This window comes from Rhinopithecus roxellana, chromosome 12, assembly GCF_007565055.1.
Source record: "Rhinopithecus roxellana isolate Shanxi Qingling chromosome 12, ASM756505v1, whole genome shotgun sequence".
Taxonomy (NCBI): Eukaryota; Metazoa; Chordata; class Mammalia; order Primates; family Cercopithecidae; genus Rhinopithecus; species Rhinopithecus roxellana.
Window position 1 is genome coordinate 109712319 of NC_044560.1, and position 21010 is coordinate 109733328.

The window sequence follows — 21010 nt, forward strand, 5'->3', positions numbered from 1 at the left end:
TTTACTTTTTATTTTTTTTGGAGACAGTCTTGCCCTGTTGTCCAGGTTGGCGTGTGGTGGCAGTCTTGGCTCACTGCAACCTCTGACTCCTGGGCTCAAGCAATCCTCCCACCTCAGCCCCCAAGTAGCTGTGATTACAGGCGTGCACCACCACGCCTGGCTAATTTTTTTTTTTTTTTTTTTTTTTGTAGAGAGAGTTTTGCTATGTTGCCCAGGCTGGTCTTGAACTCCTGAGCTCAAGCAATCTTTCTGCCTCAGCCTGCCAAAGTGTTGGGATTACAAGTGTGAGTCACCACTCCCAGCTAGGCTTTTTTTTTTTTTTTTTTTCTGAGACAGAGTCTCTCTCTGTCACCCAGGCTGGAGTGCAGTGGTGCAATCTTGGCTCACTGCAACCTCTTCCTCCCGAGTTCGAGCAATTCTCTTGTCTCAGCCTCCTGAGTAGCTGGGATTACAGGTGTGTGCCACCACACCTGGCTAATTTTTTTTGTTTGTTTTTTGTTTTTTGGTTTTTAGTGGAGACAAGGTTTCACCATCTTGGCCAGACTGGTCTCAAACCCCTGACCTCTATTGATCCGCCTGCCTCAGCCTCCCAAAGTGCTAGGATTACAGGCGTGAGCCACCGTGCCCGGCCATTTTAACAATTTGAAGGTGTTCAGTTCAGTGGTTTCTCGTATATTCATGATGCTGTGCAACCACCACTACCACCTAATTGCAGAACATTCATGGCTCCAAAAAAAAGACCCCGTACCCATTAGCGGTCCCTCACCATTCCCTCTTCCCCCCAGCCCCCGGCTGCCACCAGTCTGCTTTCTGTCACGGATTTGCCTAACGTGGACATTTCATAGAAATGGAACCACACAGTGGCCTTCTGTGTCTGGCTTCTTCCACTCAACGAGATGTTTTTCAGGTTCATCCACATTGTGGTGCATATCCGTGATTTGCTGGAGATAGAGTATTGCTGTGCTGCCCAGGCTGGAGTGCAGTGGCATGGTCATAGCTCACTGCAGCCCTCACCTCCCAGGCTCAGGTGATCCTCCCACGTCAACCACTCCAGTAGCCTGGACTGCAGGCACAAGCCAGCACGCCTGGCTAATTTTTGAACTTTTTTTTTTTTTTTTTTTTTTTTTGAGACGGAGTCTCGCTGTGTCGCCCAGGCTGGAGTGCAGTGGCGCGATCTCGGCTCACTGCAAGCTCCGCCTCCCGGGTTCCCGCCATTCTCCCGCCTCAGCCTCCGAGTAGCTGGGACTACAGGCGCCCGCCGCTGCGCCCGGCTAGTTTTTTGTATTTTTAGTAGAGACGGGGTTTCACCGTGTTAGCCAGGAGGGTCTCGATCTCCTGACCTCGTGATCACCCGCCTCGGCCTCCCAAAGTGCTGGGATTACAGGCTTGAGCCACCGTGCCCGGCCTATTTTTGAACTTTTTATAGAAACAAGGTCTCACTATATTACCCAGGCTGGTCTTGAACTCCTGAGTTCGAGTGAACCTCCGTGGCCTCGGCTTCTCAAAGTGCTGGGATTACAGGCGTGAGCCACCGTGCCTGATTTGGTGGTTTTTATTTTTTATGCCTGGGTATGCAGCTTGATATTGTGTAGTTTAACCTTTTCCTAAGTAGCACCACAGCCCTTATTCCACTTAACCAAGTTGATAAATAGCTCTTATTCCGTTGTGTGGTCTCCCTATCTGTAAATAGAGATGATAGAATCTGCGTCCTTAGAGGGCTGTGGTGGAGAGTGAGTGAGCTGTGTGGAAGTGCTTAGAGCAGAGCTTGGCCTGGAGTCAGGACTCGGAAGGTGCGCTGTGGCTCAGGAGATGCGCGCCGTCACAGCGATGGGAAAGTGGCCCGGAGTCAGGGCTCGGGAGATGCGCACCGTTGCATCGATGGGAAAGTGGCTTGGAGTCAGGGCTTGGGAGATGTGCGCCATGATGGAGATGGGAAAGTGGCCTGGAGTCAGGGCTCGGGAGATGTGTGCCGGGGCAGTGATGGGAAAGTGGCCTGGAGTCAGTGCTCGGGAGATGCGCACTGTCGCAGCGATGGGTAAGTGCCCTGGAGTCAGGGCCCGGGAGATGCGCACCGTTGCATCGATGGGAAAGTGGCCTGGAGTCAGTGCTCGGGAGATGCGCACTGTCGCAGCGATGGGTAAGTGGCCTGGAGTCAGGGCCCGGGAGATGCGCACCGTTGCATGATGGGAAAGTGGCCTGGAGTCAGTGCTCGGGAGATGCGCACCGTCGCAGCGATGGGAAAGTGGCCTGGAGTCAGGGCTCGGGACATGCACACCGTTGCATCTATGGGAAAGCGGCCTGGAGTTAGGGCTCGGGAGATGCGTACCGTTGCATCGATGGGAAAGTGGCCTGGAGTCAGGGCTCGGGAGATGTACGCCATGACAGAGATGGGAAAGTGGCTTGGAGTCAGGGCTCGGGAGATGCGCACCGTCGCAGCGATGGGAAAGTGGCCCGGAGTCAGGGCTCGGGAGATGCTGCCATGACTGAGATGGGAAAGTGCTGTCATAAATGGAGCATCATCTGTGGACAGGCTTCTTGCTGGTTTCTGGTTCTAACTTGATGATCATTGGGCAGTGAATGTTTCTGTAGGGTGGGCGTCTAGGGGCAGCACTGTTGGTCTTGGTCTACTTCACACACAGCAGTGGCCTTTCTGGACAGAGGGAGCCCAGAGCCTCTCCAGAGGGCCTGTCCCTCTGTCCGTCCCCAGCTGCAGCACACGAGGGTTCCCAGCACTTTGGGAGGCTGTGGCAACAGGTGTCAGCTGGGCAAGTATCTGCCTGGCTGATGGCAGGAGCCATCCGGTGAGACATGTTGCCACAGGCCTTTGACTCGTGCAAGTCTGCCCTGAGGACTTCTACCCGCGTCCTTTGCCGTCCGTTGGGTGTTTTCCGGGAAAGCCTTTACTGATAGGCCATGACTGGGCCAGTCTTTTTTTTTTTTTTCTGAGACAGAGTCTCGCTGTGTCGTCCAGGCTGGAGTGCAGTGGCCGGATCTCAGCTCACTGCAAGCTCCGCCTCCCGGGTTCGCGCCATTCTCCTGCCTCAGCCTCCCGAGCAGCTGGGACTACAGGCGCCCGCCACCTCGCCCGGCTAATTTTTTGTATTTTTAGTAGAGACGGGGTTTCACCGTGTTAGCCAGGATGGTCTCGATCTCCTGACCTCGTGATCCGCCCGTCTCGGCCTCCCAAAGTGCTGAGATTACAGGCTTGAGCCACTGCGCCCGGCGACTGGGCCAGTCTTGATAGCTCCCGGCACCTCCTCTTACTCAAGGCTATGGCCATGCACCACACAGTCTCATTTCTTTTTTTTTTTTCTTTTTTCTTTTCTTTTTCTTTTTGTTTGGAGACAGAGTCTCACTCTGTTGCCCAGGCTGGAGTGCAGTGGTGCGATCTCGGCTCACTGCAACCTCAAGCGATTCTCTTGCCCCAGCCTCCTGAGTAGCTGGGATTACAGGCACACGCCACCACACCCTGCTAATTTTTGTATTTTTAAGAGAGATGGGGTTTCACCATGTTGGCCAGGCTGGTCTCAAACTCCTGACCTCAGGTGATCTACCACCTCAGTGTCCCAAAAGTGCTTGGATTATAGGCATGAGCCACCACGCCTGGCCTTCTTTTTCTTTTTTTTTTTTTTTGTGGAGATGGGGTTTCACCATGTTGGCCAGGCCAGTCTCAAACGCCTAGCCTCAAGTGATCCACCTGCCTCAGCCTCCCAAAGTGTTGGGATTATAGGCATAAGCCACCATGCCTGGCCCACAGTCTCATTTCTTTGTCCCCAAAGTTGACAAGTCTCTTCATTTTCCTGAAGGGGAAACAGCCCATCAGAGAGGGTCAGTGGCTTACCCCAAACTGCGCCCCACAGTCACAACCTCAGGCAGGTGTGTCTGACCCCAGAAGGTGCTCCCTTGGAATCCTCTTCTAGAACAACGTCATGCTCCATGCTCTTCGCTGTGCTGGGAGCTGGGTTACGGTTGGGGCCTGGAGTCAGCCCTCTGAGATGGGCTGCCCGCTGGCTGCCAGGTTCTGTGCCAGACAAGTAGAAGTGCCTACACTGCTTTCCTGTGGCTGCTGTGATGAATTACCACAAGCACAGCAGTGTCAAACACCGGTTCTGGACGTCGGAAGTCCAACATCCATCTCATGGGCAGGGCTGGTCTCTTCCCGGGGCCCTAGAGGAGAGGCCATGTCCTGCCTTCTCCAGCTCCTAGAGGCCACCTGCTTTCCTTGGCTCGTGGCCTCTTCCCCCCTCCCCAAAGGCAGCGGCGTGGCATCTTCTCTCCTGCCTGACCTCTGTTCCATCCTCACATCATCTCTCTCTGACTCTGAACTGTATCTTTCCCTTATAAGGACCCTGTGATGACTTCGGGTCCACCTGGATCACCCAGGAGCCTCTCTCCGTCTCATGATCCTTAACTTCATCGTATCTGCAAAGTACCCCCACCCCTTTTTTTTGTTTGGAGACGGGGTCTTGCTCTGCCACCTACCCAGGCTGCAGCCTTCACCTCCCAGGCTCAAGCGATCCTCCCACGTCAGCCTGCCAAATAGCTGGGTCTCCAGGCATACGCCACCACGCTTGGCTAATTCTCGTATTTCTAGTGGAGATGGGGGATCTCACCATGTTGCCCAGGCTGGTCTCGAACTCCTGGGCTCAAGTGATCCCCCCGCCTCAGCCTTCCAAAGTGCTGGGATTACAGGCGTGAGCCACTCTAACCCTCAGAGCCTGTGAATATGATCCCTTGATTTCAAAAGGGCCTTGCAAAGTCTGTTCCCTCACAACACGCAGAGGGACACTTTAAACACCTACCAAAACCACACCCATTTCCTGTTTGCTGTGGAGAGAAGATAAACAAGTGAATCCATCCAGAGACCTGTGGGAGTACTGGACAGGCCGAAGGGGTCTGGGGGTAGCTGTTCCTGCTGTCACGTTAATGTCACGCTGATTCTCTGCTCACCACCCACAGCGGCTTCCATCCCCCAATCGGTAAAAAACCAAGTCCTCACTGCAGCCCACAAGGCTCTGCAGGGTCTGGCCCTATGTTCCCTCCCTGTCCTATCTGCAGCCTCTTGCCCCATGGCTCAGGCCGCAGCCTGCAGGCCTCCGCAGCCCCCAGGCCTCCTCGCTGCTCCTCCTATGCGCAGGCTCCGCCTTCCTGATGACCTTGGCACAGGCTGTCCCCTCTGCCTGGGACGTTCTGTTGCAGAGGATTTTCAGTCTTTCCTTATTAAGTTACTCTGTTTTGTTTATTTTTAATGTTTTTATTTATTTAGAGACAGATCTAACTCTGTTGCCCAAGCTAGAGGGAGTGCAGTGGCACACTCGTGGCACACTGCAGCCTCGACCTCCCAGGCTCAAGCAGTCCTCCCACCTCATCCTCCCAAGTAGCTAGGATTACAAGCCTGTGCCACCACAGCCGGCTAATTTTTGTATTTTTGAAGAGACTGGGTCTCACTGTTGTCCAGGCTGGTCTTGAACTTATGGCCTCAAGTGATCCTCCCACCTTGGCCTCCCAAAGAGCTGGGATTAAGGCATGAGCCACCATGCCCAGCCCTGACAGTATTTGATGTATGTGTTTTTGTGGTGCTGTCTGACATGTAAGCCCTGTGAGAACAAGTGTTTGGACCACTTTGTTCGCCACTCTATCCACAGCACCCACAGCACTGCCTGGTACCCCATGGGCACCCAGTAGGTGCTTGGTGAATGAATGAAGGTGCAGAGTCAGGCTTGACATGTTCCTGAGCCCTGCCAGGAACCTCATGAGGTTACTGAGATGCAATCATTTTGCAGATGAAGACACTGAGTTCTGGTGGGCCATGAGGGCAGCGCCAGATTAGATCCTGTGGTAGCCTGGCTCTCTGTCCCTCTTGCTGGCCTCGCACACCCTTCCTGGGAGGAACAGGAGAGGAGGGGAGGTGTGCAGGGCTGGGGTCACTGACTCTGCTTCCCCTGCCCCACATGGTGTCCCCACAGGGACAGCATGGACAGCGTCAAGCAGAGTGCGGCCCTGTGCCTCCTGCGACTCTACAAGGCCTCGCCTGACCTGGTGCCCATGGGCGAGTGGACGGCACGTGTGGTACACCTGCTCAATGACCAGCACATGGTGAGCCCTCTGCCCTCACGCCTCCTGGATGCCCGGGGCTCCACCTCAGCCCTGACCCCCCTGGATGCCTGGGGCTCCACCTCAGCCCTGACCCCCCTGGATGCCCGGGGCTACCCCCTCGGCTCTGACCCCCTGGATGCCTGGGGCTCCCCGCTTGGCCCTGACGTTCACCAGGCACCAGAAACCATGATCCAGTGTCCCTGGTACTCATTACCTGCCCAAGTGTCCAGAAACCCTCCCATCCCCATCTCTGACACTCACCTGGCTGGCTAGGGATCCTGTCCAGTGACCCCCCACACCCCTCACCAACCACCCAGCCCCTTAGAAAATCCCACTCTCTGTTTCTGATACCCGGAGATTCCCCCAACAGCACCCATCACCTGCCCACCGGCACAGAAACCTTGACCCCCGTCCCACTCACCATAGTCTCAACTCTCTGGAGTCCCACCCGTTCACTGCTCCTTACCCAGCTGCCAGGGGTCCTGCCAGGGATACCCCACACACCCAGGTCAGTGCTGGTCATGGTGCCCGAGGCCTCGTGGCCTCCTCACCCCACCCCTGAAGCACGCACAGTGACACGTGTGCACACCCCTAAACCCCATCCTCCCAACTGCACACACAGCCTGACCTTGTCCCGCTCCTGAGCCTCTGCTCTCAGGTGCCCGCCTCCCCCAGGGGCCTGACTTGTCTCTCCTCTGCCCTTGCAGGGCGTGGTCACGGCTGCTGTCAGCCTCATCACCTGTCTCTGCAAGAAGAACCCAGACGACTTCAAGACATGCATCTCCCTGGCTGTGTCGCGCCTCAGCCGGGTGGGTGTGGCCTAGATGCTGGCTGCAGGAGGTGGCCTTGGCATCCCTGTGTCCTCTGACACCCCCCAGGTCCCCACTCTCCCTGAGAGGCAGCCCAGCCCAAGGTTTACAAACTCAAGCTCTGAGCTGGATTCATCCTGGCTCGGCCTCTTCCTGGCTGGGTGGCCCCGGACAAGTGGCTTCACCTTCCTGGCCTCAGCTGCCCCCTGTGTTCAGTGGGGTTAATACCAGTGCCCGCCTGGAGGCACAGAGCGCCGTGGATAAAGTGCTAAGAACAGGGCCTCGCAGGCCGTGCACCCTGGGAGCCAGAGCTGCCCCCTGACCTCCTCCCTCTCCCGCTCCTCTCTCTGTCTCCCGCCTTCCCTCTTCTGGCTTTGCCTCCCGCCTCTGTCTTTCCTGTGCAGCCTCTCACTCCTGCCTGGCGTCCCTCTCCCACCTTTGCTCCTGTCCTGCCCAGGAACATCCCCTGAGGCCTCATGCATGCCAGGCTCCATGTGGGGTGACACCAGGGACACAGATGAGTCAGAAACCAAGCTCTGCACTAAAGGAGCTCCCTGTCTTGCTTGCAGGGAGGTGACTCGGTCACTGATTGTCAGAAAAGGGGTGACTTGCGCTATAATGGAGGTAGGACAGGGCACCCATAGGAGGCACTTAACCCAGGCTGGGAGTCCACGAAGGCTTTCTGGGAGCGGTGAAGGCTTCCCTGAATTGAGACTTGGAGTACACATGCATGTCTCCTGGGCAGGTAGAGAGGCCTAGATTCACAGGCAAAGAGAAGAACACACCAGCTCACGCATCTACTCATTCTTTCTTTCTCAGGGTTTGTTTTGTTTTGTTTTGTTTTTTTAAGAGACAGGGTCTCACTGTCACCCAGGCTGGAGTGCAGTAGTGCAACCATGGTTCATTGCAGCCTCTGGCTTCTAGGCTCAAGCGATCTCTCGCCTCAGCCTCCCGAGTAGCTGGGACTGCAGGTGGCTAATTTTTGTTTTCTTTTTTTCTTTTTTTTTGAGATGGAGTCTCACTCTGTCGCCCAGCCTGGACTGCAGTGGCGCTTTCTTGGCTCACTGCAAGCTCCGCCTCCCAGGTTCATGCCATTCTCCTGCCTCAGCCTCCTGAGTAGCTGGGACTACAGGTGCCTGCCACCATGCCTGGCTAATTTTTTGTATTTTCTTTTTTTTTTTTTTTTTTTTTTTTTTTTTTTTTTTTTTTTTGAGACGGAGTCTCGCTCTGTCGCCCAAGCTGGAGTGCAGTGGCCGGATCTCAGCTCACTGCAAGCTCTGTCTCCCGGGTTCCAGGCATTCTCCTGCCTCAGCCTCCCGAGTAGCTGGGACTACAGGGGCCACCACCACGCCCGGCTAATTTTTTGTATGTCTAGTAGAGATGGGGTTTCACCGTGTTAGCCAGGATGGTCTCGATCTCCTGACCTCGTGATCCACCTGTCTCGGCCTCCCAAAGTGCTGGGATTACAGGCTTGAGCCACCGCGTCCGGCCTTTTTTATTTATTTATTTATTTATTTATTTTGAGGCGGAGTCTCACTCTGTCGCCAGGCTGGAGTGCAGTGGTGCGAACTCGGCTCACCGCAACCTCTGCCTGCTGTGTTCAAGTGATTCTCCTGCCTTAGCCTCCCGAGTAGCTGGGACTACAGGCATGCACCACCACGCCCAGCTAATTTTTGTATTTTTAGCAGAGACGGGGTTTCACCATGTTGGCCAGGATGGTCTCGATCTCTTGACCTCGTGATCCGCCCACCTCGGCCTCCCAAAGTGCTGGGATTACAGGCGTGACCCACTGCACCCGGCCACTAATTTTTGTATTTTTTGTAGAGATCGGTCTTGCTTTGTTGTCCACACTGGTCTCAAACTCCTGGCTTCAAGTGATCCTCCCACCTCAGCCTCCCAAAGTGCTGGGATTACAGGTGTGAGCCACTGTGCTCAGCCTCAGTCACTGTTTCATCCATTCATCACACGTCTGAATGCTGCAGTGTGCCAGGATGACAGTGAGGCAGGAACACAGACCAGCACAGAGGTGGGCCAGAGCTTCCTGGAGAAGGGCTTTGCAAGGTTGAATAGGAGTTTGCAATGAGGAAAAAAAGTCATATGATCTTTCCTTTTTTTTTTTTTTTGAGATGGAGTTTCGCTCTTATTGCCCAGGCTGGAGTACAATGGCACGATCTTGGCTCACTGCAACCTCCGCTTCCCGCAGTTCTCCTGCCTCAGACTCTCAAGTAGCTGGGATTACAGGCATGTGCCACCATGCTGGCTAATTTTGTATTTTTAGTAAAGATGGGGTTTCACCATGTTGGTCAGGCTGGTCTCTGGCTTCAGGTGATCTGCCCACCTTGGCCTCCCAAAGTGCTGGGATTATAGGTGTGAACCACCGTGCCTGGCCCAGTCTTTCTTTTTCTTTCTTTTTTTTTTATTTGAGACGGAGTTTTACTCTATTGCCTGGGCTGGAGTGCGGCGGTGCCATATTGGCTCACTGCAACGTCTGCTTTCCAGGTTCAAGGAATTTTCCTGCCTCAGCCTCCCAAGTAGCTGGGATTACAGGCATGCACCACCATACCCCGCTAATTTTTGTATTTTTAGTAGAGATGGGGTTTCGCCATGTTGGTCAGGTTTGTCTTGAAACCCTGATCTCAGGTGATCCACCCCTCTTGGCCTCCCAAAGTGCTGGGATTACAGGCGTGAGCCACCGCGCCCGGCCATGATCTTTCAGTCTTCCACTAATTCCCTGCCTCTTCCCTGAACCTCTTCCTATCTGACCTTATATTAGGCCTAAGGACCCAGAAAAGGGTCAGACCCAATCCCTGCCCTTGAGTAGCTTTGAGCCTTGTAGGGGGACTACAGGAAACACCCTCCGGGAGCCGGCGTGCTGTGTGCTCTGATGGAGGAAACCTGGGGCATGGGAGGCTCAGAGCCTCCCATGTGAGGAGGGGGCCCTGGGACTGTCACACAGAAGGGAACCAGCAGAGACCTTTCCTGCCCACGCACACTAGCATTACTTGGAAAGATCAACCAGCCAGGCTTAGTCCTAGTTTTGCCCCCATACTGTGTGTCTGACCCTTCCTTGCTCCCTTCCCAGAGCCCCAGATTCCTGCTTCATAAAACCATCACATTGGCTGGGCATGGTGACTCATGCCTGTAACCCTAGGACATTGGGGGGCTGAGGTGGGAGGACTGCTTGAGGCCATGAGTTCTAGACCCACCTGGGCAACATAGTGAGACCCTGTCTCTACCAAAAAAACCCACTAACGAAACTGTTAACACTGGCAGCACTGCCCTTGGAAGGCACCATTTGCTCCACCCTGGCATGTGAGCCCACGTGCCCCTCCCACCCCAGCCCCCAACCTGTTCCTCGCTCTTTCCCCGCAGATTGTCTCCTCAGCCTCCACCGACCTCCAGGACTACACCTACTACTTCGTCCCAGCGCCCTGGCTCTCGGTGAAGCTCCTGCGGCTGCTGCAGTGCTACCCGCCTCCAGGTAACGAACGCCGCGCACTCCCCAACCCGGGCTGGCCTGCTGCTGGCATCTGGGGGCCTCCAGCTCCACAGCGCGCCAGGTGGGATTGGAGGGTCTGGGTCAGGATTTCTCTGAAGCTGGGGCGGTTCCTCTGTCCCCCGTTACGTGGCTGCAGTGGGGGTGGCAAGTGGGCAGCCCGAGGCCCAGTGCCTACCCTGTGCGGCATCATTGATCAGCCTCATCGCTGAGGTCCCTGCTACCCGGGCTCTCGTTCCAGCCCTGTCACTAGGGGCTGTTACTGCGCCTGTTTTATAGATGAGGAATCTGAGACTGGGAGAGGGAGCTCCTGGCCCAGGGTCACCCACCCAGTCAGTGGGTGATTCCAGGCTGTGCTGTCTGAATTATCATAGCCCTGTTAGGGGTTTTCACATCTGGTGGGAACCTTCCCTTACTGCTCACGGTCCCAATAAGCCCAGTGTGTATGAAACTCCTGTAGTGAGCCAGGCACTGTGCAGGGGGGCGCCTGCACTTGCGGAACAGAGCTGGCAAGGAGGAACAGCCAGTGTGATATGCACACAGGGAAACTGAGGCTTGAAGGTGAGACATCACCGTTCTAGGCATTAAGTAAGCGGCAGTCAGCCTCTCTGCTATAAACCCCTCCCTCTGCCACTGAGCTCCCCTGGGCTTCTGTCGCCTTGGCTGACTGACTTCATGGAGCAGTTTTTGGGACCCTGTGCTGAGGGGCTTGCCACACAGTAGGTGCTAACGCACCAGTTCCCTCCATTCAGCCAGCATGCCCAGCACCTGCCAGGGGCCAGGGCTGATGTACGCCACCGAATCTCTGGGTGTGCATGCCTGTCTGTTCATGCCTGCATGTGTGTGCGCGTTCGTCTGTGTGTGTCAATACCTGTCCGTGTGCATGCGCGTCTGCGTGCATCCCCCTGTATGTGGATGTGTCATTGTGTGTGCATGTCTGTGTCTATATGTGGCAGTGTGTTCATGGTATCTCTGTGTCCCTCTATGTGTGTACATGTGTATGTATCAGTGTGTGCATCTACATGTGTACCTGTCTGTGCACGCAAGTGGGTGTGTACATGAGTGTAGACACCTGTCTGCATACCTGTGTATACGTGTCTCAATGCTTGGCAGCATGCATTGTGTCTGTGCACGTCCCTCTGCACATGGCATGTGTGTGCACACTCTATAACTGAGTGTATGATATTGAGGTGACACCAGAGGCCCATGTTGTGTGAAGCCAGTGATGAATTCTGTTGTGGGACCCTGGGGACATGTCTTCCTTCTCTGGGCCTCTGTTTCATCCTGTCAAGAAGGGCTTAGGTCATGCTCTAAGCCCACGTCCACCCCAGAAGGCCCAGTTGGTAATTCTGTGGTACACCCAGGGCAGGCACCTCACCCACTCCAACCCTCTGTGGTGTAGGAACTGCAGATACAGCCTTGTCCTGAGGCTGGGCCTGAGGACACACCAACCCTGTGTCACCTCCTTTTCAGCAAATGGTACTGGGCTACTGCCAATTTGTTTCCAAGTCATTTTTTTTTCACATGCATTGTGAAAAGTTTCCCAACATCCACATAAGTAGAGAGATCTCATTACTTAGACTTCACATTTTGCCACGTATGCATGCTCTTGTTTTATTTTCTTCTGAAATATTTAAAAGTAAATTACATACATCATGATGTTTTGCTTTTAAATATGTTGTTCTGGGCCAGGCACAGCAGCTCATACCTGTAATCCCAGCAATTTGGGAGGCCGAGGCAGGAGGATCACTTGAGCTCAGGAGTTCGAGACCAGTCTGGGCAATGTGGCGAAACCCCATCTCTACAAAAAAATACAAAAAATTAGCCAGGTGTGGTGGTACATGACTGTAGTCCCAGCTACTCAGGAGGCTGAGATGGGAGGATCGATTGAACCCGGGAGGCGGAGGTTGCAGTGAGCCAAGATTGCGCCACTGTACTCCATCTTGGGTGACAGAGTGAGACTCTGTCTCAAAAAAAAAAAAAAGAAAAAAAAAACAACAGAATATATATCACAGTACAGTCTAGGATCACATATTCAATTGGATTCTGCCAGGTTTAGTGGCTCACACTGTAATCCCAGCACTTTGGGAGACTGAGGCAGAAGGATCGCTTGAGCCCAGGAGTTTGAGATCAGTCTGGGCGACATAGTTGCCCTGTTTACAAAAACAGGATTTAAATTGGATTCTGTCTTTGTTATTTCTTGTAGTCTGGACTAGCCCCCACACCTGTTGCTGGAGAAACCAGGAGATGCCATTGCCATGTGTCCCATGGTGGCGACTGGCCTCATTGCTGCCTTGTGGTGTCTTTTAGCTTGTTCCTCTATCTGGTGAATTTTCCTGTAGATTTGTGGCAGCATTTTTTGCTAGAACACTTGACTGCTCTTATATACACTTGAAAAGACATCACATTCTGGGAAATGTAGTGATTGGTGTTCCTGTGAGCTTCTGGCTGGCATCTGTCAGTGGTAGAGAGCTCTGGGGGGTGAGGGGGCACCTGGTTGAGCCTTGCCTCCTTTGACCTCCCAGCCTCTAGGCCCAGAGGATGGCACCAAGTGTGCCTGCAGTGGTCTCTTGCTGAACGGACACTTGGGTGGGTGGCTGGTGCATTTTTGTCAGGGGCTGCTCGGCACTCACACCAGTCCTTGGGAAGGCCTGGGTTTGGGGGCATCTCTTGGGAAGGTTCCTGGAGCTTCTTTTGCTCAGTGAGAAACCTGAGGAGCCTCAGAGCTGCAGATGAGGAAACTGAGGCTCACATGGGTGCCACTTCTTGCCCGAGAGGATCAGAGCAGGAGGAGAGCCCAGGACTGGTGATAGATCCTGTGTCTCCAGAGGTGCCTGGTCTCACCTCCTCTGCTGGGCTGGGAAGAGGTTGAGGGAGCAGAGACCCTGGCCCTGAGCTGCAGAATTCTCAAGGTCAGAGGCACCCCAAGCTCCTCCCTTGGAAGACAGGAGCTGGGGCATGGCCATCACCCCAGCTGGTTTGCCAGGTGGGCAGGACACTCAGCCAGGTGCGTCCCCTTCGTTTCCCCAGAGGATGCAGCTGTGAAGGGGCGGCTGGTGGAATGTCTGGAGACTGTGCTCAACAAGGCCCAGGAGCCCCCCAAATCCAAGAAGGTGCAGCACTCCAACGCCAAGAACGCCATCCTCTTCGAGACCATCAGCCTCATCATCCATTATGACAGGTGCCCACCTGGGCCCACCAGGGCCTGATGCCCAGGGTCAGGAAAGAGGGGCGTGGAGGCCCGGACTCCTGGGTCCGAGGCAGAGGGCAGGGAATCTTGACTTTTAGGTAGGGTAGTAGGAGGAGGGGGCTGTGAAGTGTCACCTGTGAGGTTGGTGCTGGGGTGCTTCCTGGGGGCAGAATTGCTGGGTATCTTTCTCTGGGCTCAAAGGCCCAGCTGTCTGGGTCACTGGAGGTGCAGGACTGCAATGTAAGGCCGGCAAGGTTAAGACCTAGATCCTTGGGGGCTGTGAGGTGGGTCAGCTGGGGCCCGAGTCCTCCACCTCCTCCTGTCAGTTTCTCTCACTATCCCTTTCTTGTGGCCCCTGTGGGCAGTGAGCCCAACCTCCTGGTGCGGGCCTGCAACCAGCTGGGCCAGTTCCTGCAGCACCGGGAGACCAACCTGCGCTACCTGGCCCTGGAGAGCATGTGCACACTGGCCAGTTCTGAGTTCTCCCACGAAGCCGTCAAGACGCACATTGACACCGTCATCAATGCCCTCAAGGTGTGACCCCTTGGAGCCCACTTGGGCCTGCCACCCCCCTCAGAAAGACCAGAGGCTCAGAGGCCCTTGGGTGGCCAACCCTGTGCCAACAGGGAGTCTAAAACACACCTGGGCCCTGCTCTCCACCCTCAGACGGAGCGGGATGTCAGTGTGCGGCAGCGGGCAGCTGACCTCCTCTACGCCATGTGTGACCGGAGCAATGCCAAGCAGATTGTGTCGGAGATGCTGCGGTACCTGGAGACGGCCGACTATGCCATCCGCGAGGAGATCGTGAGTGCTGTGGGGTGCGGGCTGGACTTGTGGGTCTGAGGGAGGGGGTGACTGGGGGCTTGGACTCTTGGGTCTGAGGGAAGAGGGGCTGGAGCCTGGATACCTGGATCTGAGGGAGAGGTGGCTGGTGGCCTGGATTCCTGGGTCTGAGGGAGGAGGGGCTGGGGCCTGGACTCCTCAGTCCCCAGATGGAGGCAGTGGTGATCCCAGAGCCAGGTGAGTGAAAGCCCGACTCAGGCTGCGGGCACTCTGTCTCTCACACGCTCCGGCGGCAGGTTCTGAAGGTGGCCATCCTGGCTGAGAAGTACGCCGTGGACTACAGCTGGTATGTGGACACCATCCTCAACCTCATCCGCATCGCGGGCGACTACGTGAGTGAGGAGGTGTGGTACCGTGTGCTACAGATCGTCACCAACCGTGATGACGTCCAGGGCTATGCCGCCAAGACGGTCTTTGAGGTCAGCATTCCTGACCCTGACCCCCATGACCCCACGACAGGACCCAGAGGCAGAGCAAGGACGGCTGGGGCTGCGGGGCCTGCCAGCCCCTGGCCACCCTCCTCCTGCACCGCTGTGACCTCAAAGTGGGGCCTCTGCCTCTCTGGGCCAACCCAGGACACCCAGGGCTCTGGGTCCCTCCCACCCTCCTGATGTGAGGAGTCCCCAGGCCATGGGCTTGGGGAGCCCGGTGTGCAGTCCCGGCCCCCAGATCTCGGTAGTTTCCCTGTTTCCCTCTGCCCCAGGAAAGGGACCCTGCACAGCCCTGGTTTGTTTTTTTTTTTTTTTTTTTTTGGTTTGTTAGTTTGTTTTTTGGAGACGGAGTCTCACTCTGTCGCCCAGGCTGGATTGGGGAGTGAGTGCCTTGGCGTGATCTTGGCTTGCTGTGACCTGCGCCTCGCGGCGTCGAACCATTCTCCTGCCTCAGCCTCCCCAGTAGCTGGTACTACAGGCGCGTGCCACCACACCCAGCTAATTTGTTTGTATTTTTAATAGAGATGGGGTTTCACCATGTTGCCCAGGCTGGTTTCAAACTCCTGAACTTGGGCAATCTGCCCGCTTCAGCCTCCTAAAATGCTAGGATTACAGGCATGAGCCACCACGCCCGGCTCACAGCCCTGTTTTACTGCCTGTGTGAGCTTGGGCCGGTCACTCAACCTTTTTGTGCCTCAGTTTACCACCTATAACCCCACCCGCAGCAGAGCTTTGAGGGTTCCACCAGTCAGGAGGTGGTTGCACCCAGTGCTCCAGGAGAGGGCGCTCATTCTTGTCCTCTCCACACCCTTCCCCGCCCCCGCCAGGCGCTCCAGGCCCCCGCCTGTCATGAGAACATGGTGAAGGTTGGCGGCTACATCCTTGGGGAGTTTGGGAACCTGATTGCTGGGGACCCCCGCTCCAGGTGAGGGAGCCTCAGCCTGCAGGGGGAACACTACATGCTTCGGAGGGATCCAGGGCTTGAGGGATCCCCAGGGGCCTCAGGGTAGGCAGTGATGGGCTCCCATCCTCTCGGCCTCCACCCCAGCCCACCTAGCAGGGTAAGAGAGGGCCTCAGTCCCAGGATCGTGGACAGAGTGTGACTGTGGCCCCTGCCTGGTGCCTGGGGAGGGCCACTCCTCTCCAGTGGCCTGGGGTCCTGGGACAGGTCCATCCCAGGGAGGGGCGCCTCTTGAGGGGGTTTCTGGGAGAGGGCAGTGGAGCCTGGCCCTGTTGACACCCACTCCCGTGCACAGCCCCCCAGTGCAGTTCTCCTTGCTCCACTCCAAGTTCCACCTGTGCAGCGTGGCGACGCGGGCGCTGCTGCTGTCCACCTACATCAAGTTCATCAACCTCTTCCCCGAGACCAAGGCCACCATCCAGGCCGTGCTGCGGGCCGGCTCCCAGCTGCGCAATGCTGATGTGGAGCTGCAGCAGCGAGCCGTGGAGTACCTCACCCTCAGCTCGGTGGCCAGCACCGACGTCCTGGTCAGAGCCCCGCCCCTCCCCGCCCCCGGCACACCCCCTTCTCGCTCTCCCCTCCTCCTGACCCAAACTGACCTTCCCCACCCCGACCGCGCCAGGCCACAGTGCTGGAGGAGATGCCGCCCTTCCCCGAGCGCGAGTCGTCCATCCTGGCCAAGCTGAAACGCAAGAAGGGGCCAGGGGCCGGCAGCGCCCTGGATGATGGCCGGAGGGACCCAAGCAGCAACGACATCAACGGGGGCGTAGAGCCCACCCCCAGCACTGTGGTGAGTCCCCTGGGGTGGGCCCTGCCAGGGTGCGTGGGGCTGGGTCCTGCCAGGGTGCCACCTGTCCTCACCGTGACCTGTGCTTCCTACAGTCGACGCCCTCGCCCTCCGCCGACCTCCTGGGGCTGCGGGCAGCCCCTCCCCCGGCAGCACCCCCAGCTTCTGCAGGGGCAGGGAACCTCCTGGTGGACGTCTTCGATGGCCCGGCCGCCCAGCCCAGCCTGGGGCCCACCCCCGAGGAGGCCTTCCTTAGGTAGCACCCCCTGGCCCGGGCCCCTTCTAACAGCCACCCTCAGGGCTGTCCCTTCTCGGCCTCTGCCTGCATTTTCCCTGAGCCCCTCCCCAGCCCCCTACTCGCTCCTCTCTCCATCCCGATGCCTTTGCCAGCCCTGGCTGCTGCCTCCCCTGTCCCAGCCTCCCTGCTCACACCCTCCCTCTGCCACTCTGGACTCCGCCGACACTGGCCACCCTTCGTTGTCTCCTTTCCTGTCACCGTTTCTCAGCCTGCTCTTCCTTTTCTCCTTCTCTCCTTCCCTTCTCCCTCTCTGTCTCTCTCTCTCTCCCCGGCCCTCTTGCTGCCCATCTGGGATTGGCTGCCACGCCTGTCTTCTCTTGTCTGCTCTGGGATTGGATGGCCCAGCGAGCTGGAGCCGCCTGCCCCCGAGAGCCCCATGGCTTTGCTGGCTGACCCAGCTCCAGCTGCTGAGTAAGGGGTGGCCTGGGGTGGGAGGTCGCGGGGGGGCAGACTCGGGTGTCCCCAGGGAGAGTTAGAGGACTGGGAGCTCTCGTCAACGGGTTCCTGATGAGCAGCAGAGGCAGGGACTTTGAGGAAAGGAAAACTTGGTGCCTGCCAATGTGGGCGCACGGACCAGGGTTCCATTCCCATTGGAGGCCACTGCTGAATGGATGTGAGGTTCCTCGAAGCTCTGTGAGGGGTCTGGATATGTGGTTCTGGGGTTCTGTCCTTAGGGTTTGTTCTCACACTCAATCGCTCTGGGTCTTTGCCCCTCCCCACCAAGTCCCTTCCCATCTCACTCCGCTCCCTGCCTCCAGCCCAGGTCCTGAAGACATCGGCCCTCCCATTCCGGAAGCCGATGAATTGCTGAATAAGTGAGTCCTGGGAGAGGTGGGGGAGGGGAATGGGGACAGGTGCAGAACCTAGGTCAGGTGCAGACAGGCACCCCCGTCATCCTGCGCCACCTGCCACTCCCACCCAGGTTTGTGTGTAAGAACAACGGGGTTCTGTTCGAGAACCAGCTGCTGCAGATCGGAGTCAAGTCAGAGTTCCGGCAGAACCTAGGTGTGTCCCAGGGGACTGTGGGAATAGGTGGGAGGGAGACCTTGGGTTGGGCCTGGGGAAGGGGTCAGAGGGACTCAAATGGAGCTCTGCCTCCCCCACCTACTGCAGGCCGCATGTATCTCTTCTATGGCAACAAGACCTCGGTGCAGTTCCAGAATTTCTCACCCACTGTGGTCCACCCCGGAGACCTCCAGACTCATATCCTCTCAGGCCCAGCCCAGCCTCCTGCCTCCAGGCCTGCCTCTCCAGGTCGGCCTTCCTCATCGTGGAGAAGCTGGCTGACCCAGGTCCACACTTCTCTTTAGCCCCTCTTGGGCACACAGTTACTTCTCTGAGATTCAGTGTCTGCATCTGTAAGATGGGGGTGGGGTTCCTTCCCCCAGGACAGGAGATGACAGTGAAGTGGTGTGTGGGAGGCATTACTTCCAGAACTCACCTACTCCAGGCTTCAGTTTGTCCCTATCTGGCACCTTCCGTGTCCTGCCATCCTCCACTGGGCTCCATGTCATGATGCCAGCACCTCCTGCACTCAGAAGCCAGGCCTGCGGGTCCAGACCCAGGGCCTCCTCCTGTATGACCTAGGCTGAGTCACTTTGCCTCTCTGGGCCTTCCTGTCCCCACCGTGAAGTGTATGTAGACCCTCCTCTTCCTCATAGGGTTATTGTGAAGATCAGAGTATCTGGAAAACCCTGGAAGGGTGGCTGGAGGTATCAGTACCCCCTGTTCCTTCTCTGGGCCTCCATTTCCACATTCATGAAATTAGAAAAGCTCGACCCCAAAACTCCTTCCGGCCGGGCGTGGGGGCTCATGCCTGTAATCCCAGCACTGGGAGGCTGAGGCCAGCGAATCATTTGAGGTCAGGAGTTCAAGACCAGCCTTGCCAACATGGTGAAATCCCATCTCCACTAAAAATACAAAAACTAGCTGGGTGGTAGTGGTGCGCGCCTATAATCCCAGCTACTCAGGAGGCTGAGACAGGAGAATCGCTTGAGCCTGGGAGGTGGTGGTTGTGGTGAGCCGAGATTGTACCACTGCACTCCATTCTGGGCGACAGAGTGAGACCCTGTCTCAAAAAAATCAGAAACAAAATTCCGTCTTCCATAATTTCCAGAGGCTCGTGCAGGCAGCTCCGTGGAGGCAGTGGCAAGAGAACATGAGTCCCAGGCCTTCCCAGTGGGCTAGTGACACGGATGCAGATGACGATAACACTAATTGCTACCATCTTTGTGTACTTACCATGTACCGGGCCCACAGACAAGTACTTGTAATGGATTTTTAAAAAAAATAGTGATGAGGCCTCACTGTGTTGCCCAGGCTTGTCTCAAACCCTTGGGCTCAGTGATCCTTCCCACCTTGGCCTCCCAAAGTGCTGGATTACAGGCGTGAGCCACCACACCCGGCTGGATTATTTCATCAACTCCTGAGGACATTTTACACATGTCCTTTTGTTGAGACAGGGCCTCACTCACCCAAGCGGGAGTGCAGTGGCACGAACACTGCTCACTGCAGCCTCGATCTTCTGGGCTCAAGGCATCCTCCTGCCTCAGCCTTCCAAGTAGCTGGGAGTGCAGGTGCACATCACCACACCTGGCTAATTTTTTTGTAGAGATGGGGTCTTGCCATGTTGCCCAGTCTTACACATGTCCAGAGGCTGAGAGAGGTTAAGTGGCTGCACACAGCCACTCAGGTGGTTAAGAGATGGGATTCAAACTGAAGTCAGCCTCCAGAGCTAATACTATTATGTCTCAGTGCGGTGTGACATTGTGGGAGGCCAAAGGAGGCACCTAGGGGGCGCCTCAGAGGTTTCCATAGCATGAACTTTGTAGTTGAACCTTGTAGGATTGAGTCCAGGATTGCACCATGGGGTCCCTCAAAGACCTGCAGGCGGGAGCTGCCGGCAGCTCTGGGGTTCCTGACCCAGACTTCCCAGGGGCCCGCCTCCTCTGTCTGGCTTCCTTGACCGCTGGCGGGCACAGCTGGCTGTTCAGACCAAGCGCGTGGCTGCGCAGGTGGATGGCGGCGCGCAGGTGCAGCAGGTGCTCAATATCGAGTGTCTGCGGGACTTCCTGACGCCCCCGCTGCTGTCCGTGCGCTTCCGGTAAGTGAGGTGCGGCGCGGCCGGTGGGCGGGGCCTCCGGGGCGAGGGGCGGGGCCTTAACGGAGCCTACCCCTCACCCCACCAGGTATGGTGGCGCCCCCCAGGCTTTCACCCTGAAGCTCCCAGTGACCATCAACAAGTTCTTCCAGCCCACAGAGATGGCGGCCCAGGATTTCTTCCAGCGCTGGAAGCAGCTGAGCCTGTGAGGGGTGGGGAGGGGGCGGAGCCAAAGCCGCGCCTCCGGGTGGGCGGGTCAGGCTATCCAGGTCCCTGACTTGAACCTTCCCGGTCCCCAGCCCTCAACAGGAGGCGCAGAAAATCTTCAAAGCCAACCACCCCATGGACGCAGAAGTTACTAAGGCCAAGGTGAGAGACCGCGGGCGTGTTTGCCGGCCTAGGGCTGCTTTGCTTCTCTGAGCCTCTGTTTTCCCATCTGTAAAGTGGGGCCAATTCCCATCCCCAAAGGTTTTTGGGATCTGGGATGCCACTGTGTGGTAACTAACAGCTCTGGCACTCTCTGACGGCGGCCCCCCTCCCTCTCAGCTTCTGGGGTTTGGCTCTGCTCTCCTGGACAATGTGGACCCCAACCCTGAGAACTTCGTGGGGGCGGGGATCATCCAGACTAAAGCCCTGCAGGTGGGCTGTCTGCTCCGGCTGGAGCCCAACGCCCAGGCCCAGGTGAGTGCTGCTGTGGGAGGCCTGAGGTGGGCAGGAAGGCCGCCTGTCATCTCTGCGCCCACTCTTCCTGCCTCACTGTTCAATTCACGTCCCCCCTTTGACCCTTCTCCTCTCGCATCTCTTTGTCCACTTTTCCTCCTCTTTATCCATCCATCTTCTCTCCTGTCTCCAACCTCTGGTCTTCCTCTCCTCTTCCTGTCCCTCCCTGATTTCTACCTTTCCATATCGTTTCCACCTTTCTCTCCTCATTTATAATTTCCCTCCTTTCTGGCTCCTCTGTTGATTTCATTCTTACATTCTTCTCCCCTGTGTCTTGTA

At 56.6% G+C, this 21010-nt stretch overlaps 1 protein-coding gene across 3 annotated transcripts in view; it reads left to right on the forward strand.

The window, feature by feature from the left end:
* AP2A1 (adaptor related protein complex 2 subunit alpha 1) overlaps positions 1 to 21010 on the forward strand; it is a 45102-nt gene that overhangs the window by 23553 nt on the left and 539 nt on the right. Inside the window, exons 5-23 of one of the 3 annotated variants that reach the window (XM_010369509.2) lie at positions 5967 to 6096; positions 6804 to 6905; positions 10278 to 10386; positions 13432 to 13582; positions 13957 to 14125; positions 14258 to 14395; positions 14671 to 14853; positions 15693 to 15790; positions 16122 to 16353; positions 16449 to 16616; positions 16709 to 16869; positions 17257 to 17322; positions 17670 to 17726; positions 17834 to 17916; positions 18025 to 18114; positions 19891 to 20014; positions 20100 to 20216; positions 20311 to 20380; positions 20558 to 20692. In XM_010369509.2, coding sequence (XP_010367811.1) covers positions 5967 to 6096; positions 6804 to 6905; positions 10278 to 10386; positions 13432 to 13582; positions 13957 to 14125; positions 14258 to 14395; positions 14671 to 14853; positions 15693 to 15790; positions 16122 to 16353; positions 16449 to 16616; positions 16709 to 16869; positions 17257 to 17322; positions 17670 to 17726; positions 17834 to 17916; positions 18025 to 18114; positions 19891 to 20014; positions 20100 to 20216; positions 20311 to 20380; positions 20558 to 20692 — 2383 coding nt within the window. The other 2 variants (XM_010369510.2, XM_030942811.1) reach the window with 2 other exon arrangements.